The sequence below is a fragment of the Bubalus bubalis genome, chromosome 14 (assembly GCF_019923935.1).
Source record: "Bubalus bubalis isolate 160015118507 breed Murrah chromosome 14, NDDB_SH_1, whole genome shotgun sequence".
NCBI lineage: Eukaryota > Metazoa > Chordata > Mammalia > Artiodactyla > Bovidae > Bubalus > Bubalus bubalis.
In genome coordinates, this window is record NC_059170.1 from 18,506,880 (window position 1) to 18,523,618 (window position 16,739).

Genomic DNA, 16,739 nt, shown 5'->3' on the forward strand with positions numbered 1-16,739 from the left:
TGGACTTTTACATTCAGGCTGTGTGAGAGATCCTTATGTGCTCTTGAAAGGAACAATTTCTACCAATGAAAGTGTACAAAAACTTTCTTGCCAGGATTTCAAATTATATACTTGCTTAAATTCTTCACTTTATAATTTTAATCACTCATTTGTTACATTAAGAAGATTGCAAATATGGCTTCCAGTAAATCAAACCAGACCTTGGGAAGGCTCCCCTGAAACACATGCTCTTTGAAAGATTATAAAGGAAGTACTGCAACATTCCAAAAGCTTTACTGGACTCCTTATGGCAGCTCTTGCGGGAATTATTGCCATCGCCACAAGCGCAGCAGCAGCCAGGGTGGCTCCGCATCACACTGTCCCAACGGCTACCTTTGTACAAGAGCAGCACCAAAATGCAAGCTCTGCCTGGGGAAGTCAGACCCACACAGACCAAGGAATGAATGACCAATCGATTGATTTAGAAAATTCAGTTCTCCTACTAGGGGACAAAGTGCAAAATTTAAAATTACAGGTTCACCTTAAGTGTGATTGAAATATCTCTTCATTTTGTGTCACACCTCATAAGTATAATCAAAGTGCATATACTTGGGATCAATTATCTAAACATTTGAGAGGACACATTCGTAATAATCTATCCTTAAATATTTCCCAATTACAGGCTACTATTTCTAATATGCAGAATGTCCACTTAAAATTACTCCCAGAAACTGATTTAAACAAATCAAGGAAAGCTTACATAAACTTAACCCCATGATGTGGATTAAAACTTTAGGAGGAGTATTACTTGGTACTATAGTATCAGGATGTATATTTTTAACTCTTTTGTGTCTAGTCCTCAGATGCATGAGAGAAACCATCTGAGAACTGATAAAGAAAAAAGTTGCTCAGACAGCGTATCTACTCCTGCAAAAACAAGAAGGGGAAGATGTGCTGGGAATTCCTAATAATGTACTTTCACAGCCTTGAGAAATTTCACAGGAATAGCACCTAGAAAAGCAGCATATATTAAGAAACCGTATTGATGATTTTTTTCATGTTTTTCTTAGAATAACAGCCCTGTTACAAACCCCAAGGCCAGACCCAGAAGGGAGTATGACTGGGATCATGAAAGCATGGACCCTGGAACATGGGGTCGGAGGTAGGTATGAACATTGCCTACGTGCTTGCTGATTGTTCCTGAGACTATCCCAGAAGGGAATGGCCTGGGGTAAAAACAAGGAGATGTGGACTATGTCAATGTAGTGTCTTGGGAAAGACAGATCAAAGAAAGTTTTGTAGTCTGCAATTAGGAATAAAAGCTGGACTCAGAGTGGACTCTGCACCTCAGTCCAATAGAGGCTGCAGGTCCCCCAACCCGTTGCACGAGATTTCATGTTCTGTCTTCATTCTTGTCGCCCGATCCTGGACCATTAGGGCAACACTGTGGCAGGTCTCGGTTGTGGCACGTGGGATTTTTAGTTGCGGCATGTGGGATCTAGTTCCCTGGTCAGGGATGCAACCCAGGGCCCCTGCATTGGGAGCGCAGAGTTTTAGCCACTGGACCACCAGGGAAGTCCACCTACTCCTCCTTCTTTGCTGTGTAACATGAAAACAGTTTTCTTTTAAATTCAACACGCAAAATTATAATGTCGAGTACGCTCTTCAAACTCCACTCACCTCTTGCTCACTGGTGAAAACCATCCATCTTGTCCAACATGCTCATTTTGCCACTGGGGAACCTGGGCTGCAGGTGATGGACTCAAGGCACTTACCGGGATCCCATGAGACAAGCAGACACAGGCTCTCCAGAGTACAGTGTCTGGGTGTTCCTCAGAGTCTGCTCCTTGCAGGGGTGGTATAGGTGACTGGGTGGGTACTGGGTGCGGGGGGCTTCTGCCTTCTCCCAGGCTAGGCTCTTGTGCTGCCATGGCCTCTTCCAGGCCCCTCGGGGCTCTCAAAGCTAAACCATGGGGTTTCCCGAGAGAGAGAGATGACTAGGTTCTGGGTCTGTGGTACCAAGGCTGGAGGGAGACAGGAACCCTGAGTTCTAGGCCCAGCACTACCAACAAGTAAAGTCAGCCCAGACCAGTGACTGGCAGCTTCCAGGACCTGCCAGAGGGACCAAGGAACCCTCCGTGAGTCCCACTGAGCATCTCCTTGCCTCTGGTCTGTGTCCTCCCTCTCAGGCTGCTGACTCTTCATCCTTCACCCAGGACGTCAGCTCCTGTCACGCTGCCCATCTGTCTCGGGCTCCTTGTATCTGCCCCCACGGTTACACCTCACTCCAGGCTCCAGGAACACCCTGTCAGTCAGACAGAGCCGCTCAACAAGCTATTGGCAGACTGGCAGCATGTGGGCCCAACACAGCCTACGTATGTGTTTTGTTTGCCTAACACAGTATTTCAAGAATAATTTGAATTTACTGCTCACATTTGAAAACCAGTAGAAGGGGGGCGGGCGGCAGAGGATGAGATGGTTAGATAGCATCACCAACTCAATGGACATGAGTTTGAGCAAACTCCGGGAGACAGTGGAGGACAGAGGAGCCTGGTGTGCTGCAGTCCATGGCGTCTTATCCAAAGACTGAGCAACAACAGGAATCACCTAAAACATTGGGTTTCTGGGTTTTCCTGAAAAAAATCTAAAGCTCGGCGGTATTGCACCCACGTTATTTCTTGCCATGGCATCAACTGGCTGGAGCTACCGAGCGGCTGCTCCACCGGCACGGGGAACGTGCGCGCCAGGCCCCGCCACTCCCCAGGGCCGCCCCAGGCCTGCTGCTATGCATCTCTCTCTAATCTTAGCTGCATCGCGTAGCCTACCATCTCAACCTCCCTGTTGGCTCCAGGGGTCTTGGTGAATAAAATCCTCTACCTTGCCATACTTGTACCACTTCTTTTAATCCTCAACAGACATTAAGTAGCAGACCTAGGATCTTTTGCATTCCAGTCCCCTATAACAAAAAGGACATCTTTTTTGGGTGTTAGTTCTAAAAGGTCTTGTAGGTCTTCATAGAACCGTTCAACTTCAGCTTCTTCAGCATTACTGGTTGGGGCACAGGCTTGGATCACCGTGATATTGAATGGTTTGCCTTGGAAACAAACAGAGATCATTCTGTCATTTTTGAGATTGCATCCAAGTACTGCATTTCAGACTCTTGTTGACCATGATGGCTACTCCATTTCTTCTAAGGGATTCCTGCCCACAGTAGTAGATATAATGGTCATCTGAGTTAAATTCACCCATTCCAGTGCATCTTAGTTCGCTGATTCCTAGAATGTTCACTCGTGCCATCTCCTGTTTGACCACTTCCAATTTTCCTTGATTCATGGACTTAACATTCCAGGTTCCTATGCAATATTGCTCTTTATAGCATCGGACCTTGCTTCTATCACTGGTCATATCCACAACTGGGTATTGTTTTTGCTTTGGCTCCATCCCTTCATCCTTTCTGGAGTTATTTCTCCACTGATCTCCAGTAGCATATTGGGCACCTACTGACCTGGGGAGTTCCTCTTTCAGTATCCTATCATTTTGCCTTTTCATGCTGTTCATGAGGTTCTCAAGGCAAGAATACTGAAGTGGTTTGCCATTTCCTTCTCCAGTGGACCACATTCTGTCAGACCTCTCTGCCATGATCCGCCCGTCTTGGGTGGCCCCACATGGCATGGCTTAGTTTCATTGAGTTAGACAAGGCTGTGGTCCATGTGATCAGATTGGCTACTTTTCTGTGATTATGGTTTCAGTGTGTCTGCCCTCTGATGCCCTCTCGCAACACCTACCGTCTTACTTGGGTTTCTCTTACCTTGGACATGGGGTATCTCTTCACGGCTGCTCCAGCAAAGCGCAGCCGCTGCTCCTTACCTTGGATGAGGTCGCCCCTCCTGACCTTGAACATGCAGTATCTCCTCTCGGCCCTCCTGCGCCCGCACAGCCGCCACTCCTTGGATGTGGGGTTGCTCCTCTCGGCTGCCGCCCGACCTTGGGCGTTGGGTAGCTCCTCTCGGCCGCCGCCCCTGACCTCGGACGTGGGTCTTAGCCCAAGTCACAAGACTCCAGTCAAATGCTTCAGCAAGATGGCTGCCATAGAACGAATGTTCTATGGATCTTAGCTCCCTGACCTGGGATCAAACCCAGGCCCCCTGCAGTGGAAGCACCACCAGGGAAGTCCCCTACACTCCTTCAGACAACCTGTCTGGCCTTGCAAGACCTTTGAGTTCACAACCCTGTCTTTCCTCTGTGCCTCCCATCTATGTCATAAGACCCTCTCACCCTGAGGCCACCCCAGTGATTAACCCCCACACCCCCAGACTCCTGACTATCCCCTACTCAGCCCTACAAGTGCCAGGGGAGACAGTGCCCCCTAATACCTCTCCAGACCCCCAGGTCACCCCCAGGTCCCCTCACTATAAGCCCCACAATTCCCATGGCGGTTATTCAGAAAACATGGTGGTTGACCCAACATCTTTTATTGATTCTACATGAGGACCCCTGCATTCTTATACTGAGGCAGGAGCTCTTGGATTTTGTACCGGGGTGGTATAATGGTTTGGACAATCTTCAATGGGGGCAGGTATTTCTGGGGTGCCATAAAAATGGGATGACGACGTTTAGTCTTCTTGTCTAAGCTATACAGATCCAGCATCACAATTCTGGGGTTGTAGGTCCCTTTCTTCTTGGGCTGGATTGGAGTGAATGGGGGACGCCAGCGAGGCTCTACCAGTAGCCGCACCAGGTCCTTCCGGAAGATATTCCAGTTGTTCTCCTTGAGGAACCTCTGGCACAGATCTTCATCACTGAAGGTAAGGAACAGGTGTTGGGGTTCCCACACCAGCGCCTCCTGACCCCCTGCCCCTCCAGTCCTGCCTCCTGCCACTCCTTCAGTCCCTAAACACCCTGAGCTCTGTCCCACCTCTGCGCCCTTTCCCAGGCCCTTCCATCTGCCTCCTTCACCATTCCATGTTTTCATCCCCTAGACCTGCACTACTCCATGCAGTGGCCATGACCCACATGTGGCTACTGAGTACCTGAAGTGTGATTAATCTGAATTAGAGATGTGCTCTGAGTATAAAATACATACCAGATTTCAAAGACTTAATACCAAAAAAAGGATGCAGAGTATCTCAGTCATTTTTACGTTGATTACATGCTAAAATGATAATATTTTAGATATACTACATTCAATAAAATGTATTATTAAAATTAATTTCACCCCTCTATTTTTATTTCTTATAATGTGGCTATTGAAAATTTAAAATTATACCTGTGATCATTAGCCATCAGGGAAAGATAAGCCAAAGCCACACAAGATACCACTTATGTCCACTGGGATGATGACAATTAAAGAGACAAATAATTATTAGTGTCAATGAAGAAGTGGAGATATTGCAATGAGGGTTCCAATACATTGCTGACAGGAATAGAAAATGATACAGCGACTTGGAAATACAGCCTAGCAGTTCTTCAAAAGGCTAAACAGTTAACTTATGACCCAGCAATTCCACTCCTTGGTATATACCCAAGAGAAATGAAAACATATGCCCACATAAAAACTTGCCTAAGAATGCTCCTAGCAGCATTATTCAAGATAGCCAAAAAGTAGACACCACCCAAATGTCCATCGACTGATGAAGGGATAAATAAAGTATAATATGTCCATGCGCTGGAATATTATTTGACAATAAAAAGGAATGAAATATTGATATTAGGTTGGCCAAAATCTTGGGTTTCTCTGTAACACTGTATGGAAAAATTCCTGAATGAATTTTTGGCCAACCCAAAACTGGCTACAACACGAATGAACCTTGAAAACACTATGCTAAGAAGCCAGTCACATGTGCTGGGTTGGCCAAAAAGTTCATTCAGGGTATCCTACCAAACTAATACATGGTTCTATTTATGGGAAATGTCCAGATCGGGCAAATCTTTAGAGACAGAAAGTCAACTGGTAGCTGCCCTGGCTGGTTTTGGTGCCCTGCCTCTACTCTGCCCCCCTCCGTCATAGCACATGAGGGTAGGAAAGAGGTGGGCAACGGTGGATGGGCTCAGGACTCACTGGCTTATTTCCTCCTGAGACCACAGCAAGGGAAGGCCCATTTGACTTTCACTGCCTCAGCTGTACTCTCACCTAAGGAGGCAAGCTTGGTAAATCACTAACACATTAGAGCATTCTTTTGGAAAATTGCGTTGACCAGGAGAAAATCAACTTTGATTCGCAGAGATCAACTTAATCCAAAATCTAGAGGTCAGAATGGGCTACAAGTTAGTCCTGAGACCTTAGGTCTCAGCAGTGCCAGTGTCAGCTCCTACCAGCTCACGAGGGCAACTCCATGCTGAGTGACAACAGGTTGGTAGCTCAAAACTGGCCATGGGAGGAGTATGTGTACCATAGAAACTGGCCAACACTTCCAGTCAGGCGACCTCCCACCTCCAAAAGAGCTGCTTGTTGAACGTTGCCCAGCATACCACTGGCGAGTCTCTGCCTAAAGAGCCCCATTAACTCCCGATCTCTTGCATAATAAATAACACTGTCTAACCCTGCTTCACACTCACCATGCACCAAGCACTTTATACTTATTAACTCATCACATCCTCATGACCACCCCATTTCACAAACGTGGAAACTAAGGCTCAAGCAGGTTAAGGAACTCACCAAAACTTAAGAGAGGGCAAGCATGTGACCACAAATTCTTAGATCTTTTTGATGATGTTGTTCCAGAGTAAAAGTTAAGACAGACAAGATTCTACGTCACCTGATGCTGCTGGTCAGGTTGGTTCTAGTCTAGGCTTCCACTAAAGGGGGCAGCTCTCCTAAAGCCCTCCACTTCATGCAAGGGTTCCGGTTCCACCCTCTGCCTCGCTGGAATTGGAATTGTCATCTGTCCTTGCAGGATGCCAGGACATGGTGCCCTCCGTTACTACCCCCACGCCACATCCGCCTGGCCATCCGGCGCTAGATCGCACTCAGGGCTTTGGTTTTAGGTTGTTCTTCACTTGGGCCCTTGGGAGAGTTCCCTTTTTTCCTGGGAACTCAGCTGTTCATATTCTACATGCGCTCCTTGTGTCTGCAGGGGGACAGGCTTCAGACAATCTAGCCCATAGCATGCACGGGACAGGCGTCTCGCCCACGGACTGTGCCATCTTCAGCATGTCACGTCCCCCTTTCCTGGGCCTCCCAGTTCTCAATTAAAACATGGGGGATTTGAGCTAGATAATGGATATATTTTCTGCCTGCTTTAGCAGTCTAGAAAACCGTGAGTTCGACAATTAATGAATAAGCCAGAATTCTGTCTGTCAGCACCGCAGACGACTGTAGCAGAGTGCTGACCGCAGCACAGACGCTGAGGCCCAACACGCGCCACCCTCAAGCCTGCGCACACCGCTGAATGCCAATGCAGCCGCGAGCTGCAGACGCTCTGTGAGAAGCTAAGGCTCCTTAAACCCTTTCTTTCCTCCTTAAATCCTTTCTTTCCCCCTTAAACTCTTTTTTGAGGAGGTGGCTCTAAATAGCTATTTTCTACATTGATAGGCCACAGGAATCAGAGAATTGGAGCACAGCTGAACTGCAAGGAACCATCAGTGTTTCTCAGCTTTTTTTTTTTTCCCACAAAACTGCCCCAATTTTTCTTATTCTTTTAAAACTTTTTATTTTGTATTGGGGTATAGCTGGTGTGCTGTGATTCATGGGGTCGTAAAGAGTCGGACACGACTGAGCGACTGAACTGAACTGACAGCTGATTAACCATGTGGTGGTGGTTTCAGATAAACAGCAAAGGAACTCAGCCATACATATACATGTAAAAACTGCCCCCAGTCTGGATCACAGCTACATTATCACCTGTTCTTTTATTAATGCTTTTCTTAATTCTGCTTAATTTCTTTCACTTAAATATTTACTTTGGCTTGGTTTAAAAGCAACAAGATTGTCTAATCAAGGGTTTAGTGAACTAGTCCTGTTTTTCTAACTCATACTCAAATAAATATGTAGCTGTTTATAATCTGTGTACCACCTAAAATCATCTTGTAAGCCTTCTGGGAAGATGTTCCGTAATTTGGGGAAACTGTTCTACTCTAATTGTTTTGTTTTGCAGTGGAGTCTGATGCCTAAAGGAGGGGAAGTGACTTGTCCAAGGTCATACAGAGCCCATGTCAAATTCTTTCCTGTGCTTATTAGATACAGTTGAAGTAACTTTACAGATCTGCTTGCCTTCACCTCTTTCTCAACCACAGGAATCACCACACCTGCTTACAAAGCCATGTCTGATCACATCACCACCACAAGAAAAGAAAAAGGTGGGGAGGATGCAAAATTATATCTGTATGGTTTCTCTTATGAAAGTTTGTGTGACTGAATGATAAATGCATATTTGGCACATATCCATGTAGTAAAAAAAAGTACTGAAAGGAAATACATAATGCTAATTGGGATTGTTGGAGTAATGCAAACACTTTCGGTTTTCACCTTCTTAAATGTTCAGCCTTTTTCCGGTTTTCCACAGTTAGTGGGCCTCATTTGTTCACTAACGTTTATCAAGCACCTATCTCGTGCCAAGTACTGTACAGGTGCTAGAGGTGAGAGGTGGATAAAGCCCAAACCCTGTCTTCAGGAGGAAATTAACCAAGTGGTGGGGAAAGAACTGTGCAAAAACTATACAGTTCTAAGGACTTCCCTAGCAGTCCAGTGGTTAAGAGTTCACCTTCCAATGCAGGGGATACAGGTTCAGTCCCTGGTCAGGGAGAAAAAGCCCACATGTCTCGCATCGTAAAAAATTCAATAAGGAGTTTACAAATGGTCCACATTAAAGAAAAACAAACTACAAAGCTCTAACCAGCTGTAATACAGCGTGGTATGGCCACTGTGAGAGCTATAGGACTATGAGTGAACAGAAAGGGGTCCCTAGCCCAGCTTTCTGGAGGAGATGAATCTTCAAGAATGAGAAGCTTATCTGAATAAAAGGCTGGAAGCAGGACTGAGGGATGGCGTTCCAGGCAGAAGGGTCTACATTGGCAAAGGCAATGGTCTAGGAGGCAATCTTCCCGGGTTGCCAGAGTGGGTTAGAGACAGCAGGAGTGCTACAGGGAGTTGAAGGGTCAGACTATGAAGGGCTGTTTACATGGCACTGAATCTGTACTGTATCCTATAGGCAGTGAGGTACCACTGAAAGGTTTTAAACAGGAGTTTAACATGGCCAGACTTGAGTTTTAATAAAAGCACAGTGCAGGCTTCCTGGTAAGCTCAGCTGGCAAAGAATCTGCCTGTAATGCAGGCCCTCAGTTTGATTCTCCTGGGTCGGGAATATCCCCTGGAGAAGGGATAGGCTACCCATGCCAGTGTTCTTGGGCTTCCCTGGTGGCTCAGATGGTAAGGAATCTATGCCTGCAACGCGTGCAACCTGGGTTCGATCCCTGGGTTGGGAAGATCCCCTGGAAGAAGGCATGGCAGCACACTCCAGTATTCTTGCCCGGAGAATCCCCGTGGACAGAGGAGTCTGGAAAGCCACAGTTCATGGGGTTATAAAGAGTTGGACATGGCTAAGAGACTAAGCATAGCACAGCACAAAAGCACAGTGTGCAGAAATGACCCAGCACAAAGAAGACGGAGGCAGGAGACCAGTGCTAAGATGGCTGCAAGAGTCCAGGTTTGGGGTTCCGAAGAGGGGCTGGGGATGTCACCCAGGGAGGTGAATGAGATCCACTGGGCTGTGTGAATAAAACAGTAGGACTTCATCTATATTTATCTTTGGCTTTTTTTTTTTTAATTTAAATTTTCAGCCACATCATGCAGCTTGCAAGATCTTAGTTTCCTGACCAAGGATCAAGCCTGTGCCCTCAGCAGTGAAAGCATGGGATTCTAACCACTAAACCACCAGGGAATTCCCTCTTAGTCTTATTCTTTTTAAAGATCTATGTTTGCTTATTTATAATGTATAGGAGGTATACAACACACAGCAGATATAATATAGATATAATAGATAAAAAATAAATAAACATTATGTTACTCATATCACATAATATATTCTAGGGAGTATACACTCAAACACTCTTTAGTAATAACAGTGTAAGATCAAAACAGTTCTGTGATCAGTTATCAGGCAATAAATTAGTTTTTATGTAAAAAATAGTGGGGTTTTTATCACACTATAAAAGTATTCACTTTTATGGAAAATTTGGAAACTAGGGAAATATAAATAGAAATCTTTTTATTAAATCTTTTAAGATAAATATTTTTAAATTATAAAATAAATATATCATCATTACCAAACATTGAGAATAAAGGGGAAAATCCACTTGGGATGTTACTACCCTGACAATAACTTTAAAAAGTATATCATTTTTTCCCTTATTATAAAAGAAAGAAATAAAAAAAGGAAATATATACTTACTGCAAAAACAAACATCAGAGGAATATATAAGCATAACCAGAAAGCCCCTTTTAGTCCTGTCTTCTGGAAAGAATGACCATTACAAATTGGGCGATACCGCGGAATTATCAGTTTTGCTCATTTTCCTTCTAGATTTTTCTCATGTAGAAAGGCCCGAGTCATAGTATATACACAACTTTGTACCTGTCCTTTTCATGTAGCATTGCATCACTCATTTTACTTTTGCTTCTTCAAAAAAAGTTACTATTAAGGGAATGCATCACTGTTTTCTAAACTGTCCCCTTGGTGTGACACGTGTGGATGGGGGGGGGTTGTTTTTTTATTATAAATATGGCAGCTACAAACATCTTAGTATCTTTCCCTATAATTTAGTTATATAGAGATAAATTCACAGGTAGACTATTGCTTCAAAGGGTAGAAACAGTTTTGGCCGTGGAAACATTATTATCTAAAATTATTATCAAAAGGATTGAGCCAATTTAGAGGGTATTAGCAATTACCAGTTTCATTCTACCCTTGTCAGCACTAGATATTATCACTTTTTTAAATAAGAGGTAAAAAACTGTTCATTCGATCTGACGGAACGTACACACTTTTCCAGCACTGACCTGGGGTACTTGATACTGAACTTTGACAATTTTTCTATTGTATTACTGTCAAGCAGTTCACAGAATTTTTCTCTCCTGATCCATATCACCTCAGCTCCCAGGCTCACAAGGATCAAAGGCCGTGTGTCATGCTGGCTCTCCGGGAGGAGGATCTGGTGAAGGCCCTAGAGAAAAGAAGTCCCAGAAAGTTCAACCTCAGAGACCATCCACTCTACAAGCAAATTTTCCTGATTGGAAAAGCAAGGCCCCAAAAGGACTCGAATCCATCTGGGGTCATTCAGCAAGTGATAGGGAGAAGTCCAGGGCTCTCTTTGCCAATGACACCAAAGTCCTCAAAGAACCCTCCGAGCACTTTGTCCATAGTCCTACCTCCAGGCAGCAGGCTCTGCAAGAATCATGCTTGTGGGACTTCCCTGGTGTCCAGTGGTTAAGAATCCGCCTTGCAAAGAGGGGGATGCAGGTTCGATCCCTGGTCTTGGAACTAAGATCCGACAAGCCAAGGGACATCCCTTGTGAAGCAATGAAATGCCGCAACTAAGACCTGACGCAGCCAAATAAATAAATTTTTTTTAAAAAGGATTTGTACTTACACAGTCGCTTGCCAGGTAGCAGCATTTTACCAGCTTTACCTGGTGATCAATCTCAACTCTTCTTTGTGCCAGGTCAGCTCATTTTCTCTTCCTTAGGACTATGACAAATAGCCTGTCCTCCTAGATCTTCCCTTTTTTACAGCCACCATGCCCTCCCCGACCCTTCCCTCCAGGGCTTTGTTCATAGCACTTGTCCCCACAGAGCCTTAGTTCTTTCTGTCCCTCACAGGTTCTGGGGCCACTGGCAGCTACTATGCAGCTCCCATTGCTCCTTGGGCTCTCTGGTGTGGATTCCTACTCCATCATATTTGGAAGGGAGATGGAGGTCAGCAGGCCCATCTGCTTGCTTTACAGGGACTGTATTCCCCTTCTTAAGGAGACACTTTGAGATGGGGCACAGCTGGGACTAGAGTCCTGGCTGCTGAAGTCCCAGTCCAGTGCTCACGCAGCCTCAGCTATTAAGACTCTGGCAAGGAGGGGAGAGAAGGTCAGTGGTCCAGAGCTTGCAATGCCTAGCTGTCTTGGGCTTAAGAAGGACATCAGCCATAAACCAAGAGGTCTGCTCTAGGCAAGCCAAGTGGGATTGGGAAAAATGCAGGCTTCAGAAGGAAGATCCACGTGTTTACTTGTCATGTTGATAGGGACAGAGTAAAGGGACAAAGTAGGTGATTAAATAGTTAATCCCACTAAAGGATCATAAGTAAAGGAAAAGGTATGAAGACCTCTGTGAGTCAATGATCGCACTAGAAAGCAGGTTTGCTTAGCAACAAAACCATGTGACAGGAGCACGCGATGTGCCCCAAAACAACAAAACAACGGTGGCATGAGACCTGCCTCCTGCCTAGTGAGCTCAGTAAATTACTGATCCCAGGACATGCTCTCTGCACACACAGAAACAATAATTTATACAATGGTGATAATTCAAATTCAGTGGATAGGACTCCAAACTCTTTGATCTCTGGTTGGGGAACTAAAAGCCCACAAGCTGTGTGCCGCAACCAAAAATTTTGGGCTTCCCAGCTGGCTCAGTGGCAAAGAATCCGCCTGACAATGCAGGAGACACAAGAGATGCAGGTTCGATCCCTGGGTTGGGAAGATCTGCTGGAGAAGGAAATGGCTACCCATTCCAGTATTCTTGCCTGGGAAATGCCATGGACAGAGGAGCCTGGTGGGCTATGGTCCATAGGATCGCAACGAGTCAGACATGACTGAGAACCCACAGCATATCACAGGCATTTCAAAGTGAAAGGCCCTCGTTGCACTGAGACCTAAAGTAATTTTCCCATTGTGCTATGACAGTCCTGGCTTGACCAGGTAGCAATAAGAAAACTCTCCTGCCCAAACCTGGAGGAGGAGCTGCTGGTGGAAGCCTGATGACTATTCAAGAATGAGAAAGAAGGTGGTTTTTTCCCCCTCCCCACTTTCCCTTTGATTATAAGACTGTAGCCCACTTAAGTTCTCTGGGCATAGCACCCTCTTGGCTGCCTGCTTGTAAGCTTCACAAACATCTTATTCTAATAAATTACTTCTTGTCTATCACTTTACCTCTCGCTGAATTTTTTGTGTTGAGATACAAAGGACCAGAGTTCCCCAGAGCCCCGGGAAAGCCACCCAGCAGTTTCAATGTGACTTTGGGTGAAGTTACACTTCCCTGGCCCATTGTTTGCTCACCTGTGAAACAGGTGAGAACACCTGCCCCGCACGTCTCTGAAGGATTCTCAAACTGAAGGAGACGAGAAGCAGGATTTGGAACCTTCCCCTTCCTCACCCTCACCACACTACCACCACGATTTGGGTTCTAGACCTTAAAGAATGACCATCTGCTCTGAGCCCTGGCCTTGTCTCTCCTTGTAAGACTGGCGTGGAGATGTGTCATCTTTCTTATGAGCTGTTGACGGTAAACAAGATGGTGTGTGTAAGGATGCTCTGGGAGACGTGAAGATCCTCACGCTTCAGCTGTGCTCACTGCAATGGCCATGAAGCCCCTTCTAATGAGCACCAGGCCTTGCACAGAAGCCAGAATGGCTGCTCTTTAGTCAGTTTCGACTGTGTGGGAGAAACATGTATATAAATTTAATCCTCACAACCACCCTGGGATATAGGGATTATCAGCCTTAGATGTGGAAAATGAGGTTGGGCAAAGGAAATTTGCTTGTCAAAAGTCACGTTTATCTTATAATTACAGTAAGGATGATGCCAATGATAATGATGGCGGTGATGGGGTGATGGTGATGATCGCACCAGCTCGTGTTTAATGAGCAGGCACTAAATCCCAGGCCCTCCTGTAGCTCTGGTGTGTGTTAACTCACGTAACCCGCACTAGAACCCCACGAGGTGAGTTCTTTTATTATCATCATTTTACAGAGGATGAGCTGAGGTTAAGAAACATGTCCAACATCACACAGCATGGAAGCAATAAAGCTAGGATTTGAACGCAAGTGGGTCTGTCTTTAGAGTCCATGCACTTATTTATTTATTTTGGCTGTACCATGGGGCATGTGGGATCTTAGTTCCCTGACCAGGGATCAAACCTGTGCCCCCTGCAGTGGAAGCACGGAGTCTTAACCACTGGACCACCAGAGAAGTCCCCAGAGTCCATGCTTTTAGCTGCTACACTTCAAGGAAACTGAGCCACAAAGACGTTAACTAGTTTGCCAAGGTGACAAGGCAGAAAGTGATGGAGTGGGATTTGAGCCCATCAGCCTGCCCAGGACCTCATGAAGGGCAGCCCAGCAGCAGGCAGTTATTCACCTCCAGTTCACCCTATACTTTCCAGCCAGAGTCAGGTCCTCAAACAGCTTCCCAAAGCTCCCAGGAGAAAATAAAGCTCTTCACTGTGGCCACTGTGGCTTTGGCTGCCTCACCCTTGTGAGGTTCCCACCTTGTTCACTCCGTTTCAGCCACACTGCCCTCCCTTCCAGTTCCCTCCACATGCCAAGCTCCTTCCCACCTCAGGCTCGACCTGCTTTCTCTTTCTGGAACACTCTCCCTCCCAGGTTGTCCACAGCTCATTTGTTTTGTCATTCAGGTCTCAGCTTACACATCGCTGTCTTAGGGCAACCTTCCCTGACCACTCCATTTAAGACCACGTCCCCACTCAACCCAGCTTTCTGTTCTGTTCCCAAAAGCAATTTAAAACTTTCTGTATATTTGCTGCTTTATCTGTTTACTGTCTGTCCCCAGACTAGATCATAAGCCCCACAAGGGCAAGAATGGCTTCAGTCTACTTGCCCACACTGGCACCTTAGGCCAAGCTTGAAGCTTGATAAACACTCAAGAAATACCCGTGGGACTTCCCTAGTGGTACAGTCATTAAGGCTTCGCCTTCCAATGGGTGGAGAATGAAGGCCTTGCTCTGAGCTCCCACACAGAGCCTTCTAGGATTGTCTAGAGCAGGGGTCCCCAACTTCCAGGATCTACTGTCTGATGATATGAGGTGACGCTGATGTAACAATAACAGAAATAAAGTGCACAATGAATGTAATGCACTTGAATCACCCTGAAAGCATCCCCTCCCACTTCTAGTCCATGGAGAAACAGCCTTCCACGAGCTTGGAATCAAGTCTGAAGTCCCTCTTGTCCCACTTGCTTCCCACATGCTCTCTACCAGAATAAGCAATGCCCTTCCTGGCCTCGGTGCCTCCATTCACCCAGGGTGCTTGGCATCCCAGCCCCTCACTGGGCCGGCACGAGGTGCGTTCACGGCAGGTGCCCAGCCTCAGGCGGCCTGTGTTCAGTCCCGAGCACCTCGCCCTGAGACTCTGAAACTGCAGGGAGGCGGAAGCGAGAGGGCTGGAAAGCACGTCACATGAACGCTGCAGGAATGGAGGAATGTTTTCCCCGAATAAGAAAATAATTAACGGGGCACTGGCATGCTGCCTGGCTCCATAAATGTTGAATAGAAAAACAAAACCGCATTCTTTAAATTCTAAGAGGCCATCATGTGGCAAGGAAACTGATTTGTTTATTCTTGGGGGGTGGGTAGGGTGCAGCGGGTGCTGGGAAGAACTCGGTAAAAGCTGTAGGAGGCAGAGTTTTATTGAGCAAAAGGAAGAGCTGCTGAAAAGCTCCAAACTAGTCACTCAGCACTGAGGGCTGGGCCAGGGCCTGGGGCTCCAGACAGTGCTGGGCTGGCCTCGCTGCCTCCCAAGGCACACAGTCCAGCAGAGCAGGAGCGCCGGGAGATCAGCACAACATGGGGTGAAGGGGTCTGAAGAAGACCCTGGGGATTCATGGTGACAATGACTGACCACACATCAGAAGACAGAGCCCCCACCCCCAGAAAGACTGAGGAGCACGGCTACTCACCAGGAGGCCTCACGCCCTCCCTGTGCCGCTCACCCAGCCTCCCAGCTCCAGCATCTATCTCTTGGCATCTAGCTCCCACAACGGTCAGAGTTCAGGGTCAAACTTGTTTCACCCATACATTCCCCTCCACTATTGCATTTTTTTTCCCCTGGTCGAGTAGCATGTGGTGATTAGAGCTCCCCAGGTGGCGCAGTGGTAAAGAATCCGCCTGCCAAACCAGGAGATGTGGGTTCAATTCCTCGCTCAGGAAGGTCCCCTGGAGTAGGAAATGGCAACCCACTGCAGTGTTCTTGCCTGGGAAATTCCATGGACAGAGGAGCCTGGCGGCTACAGTCCACGACATGGCAGAGTCAGACACAACTGAGCAGACAGCACTGCACAGCATGTGGGATCCTAGTTCCCTGACCAGGGATCGAACCTGCGTCCCCTGCACTGGAAGCACAGAGTTTTAACCACTGGACCACCAGGGAAATCCCTGGATAATCTCCAGAACCATTTTAGACTTACAGAAAAATGAAGAAGATGGTACATCTTAACCAGTTTCCCGGTTAAGATCTCACATTGTGTAGTAGTTTTGTTACAATTAATGGACCACGATGGATACACATCAATAACTGAAGTCAATGAGTTATTTAGATTTCCTTTTTCTGTTCCACAGTCCTCTCCAGGACACATTACACTTAACTGTCATGTCCCTTGAGGTTCCTCTCGGATGTGGCAGTTTCTCGGACCTACCTTGTTTATGATGATCTGGACAGTTTTGAGGAATGCCAGTCAGGTAGGTCTTGGGTTGGCCCACTATTAGATTCTGACTGATTTTTCCTCCTCATTAGATGGGCTTATAGGTGATCGGGAAGAGGACTGTAGTA

The 16,739-nt window shown here is 46.4% G+C and overlaps 1 protein-coding gene across 4 annotated transcripts in view; it reads right to left on the minus strand.

Annotated features, from left to right (window-relative positions):
* Window positions 1–4,432: 4,432 nt before the first annotated feature.
* CNBD2 (cyclic nucleotide binding domain containing 2) overlaps window positions 4,433–16,739 on the minus strand; it is a 63,825-nt gene continuing 51,518 nt past the window's right edge. For 3 of the 4 annotated variants that reach the window (XM_044927695.1, XM_044927694.1, XM_006072452.3), the window contains 2 exons: window positions 10,973–11,136; window positions 4,433–4,778 (listed from right to left, as the gene is read on the minus strand). In XM_044927695.1, coding sequence (XP_044783630.1) covers window positions 4,460–4,778; window positions 10,973–11,136 — 483 coding nt within the window. In that variant the 3' untranslated portion in view covers window positions 4,433–4,459. The remainder of the gene's footprint in view (window positions 4,779–10,972; window positions 11,137–16,739) is intronic. The other variant, XM_044927696.1, reaches the window with a different exon arrangement.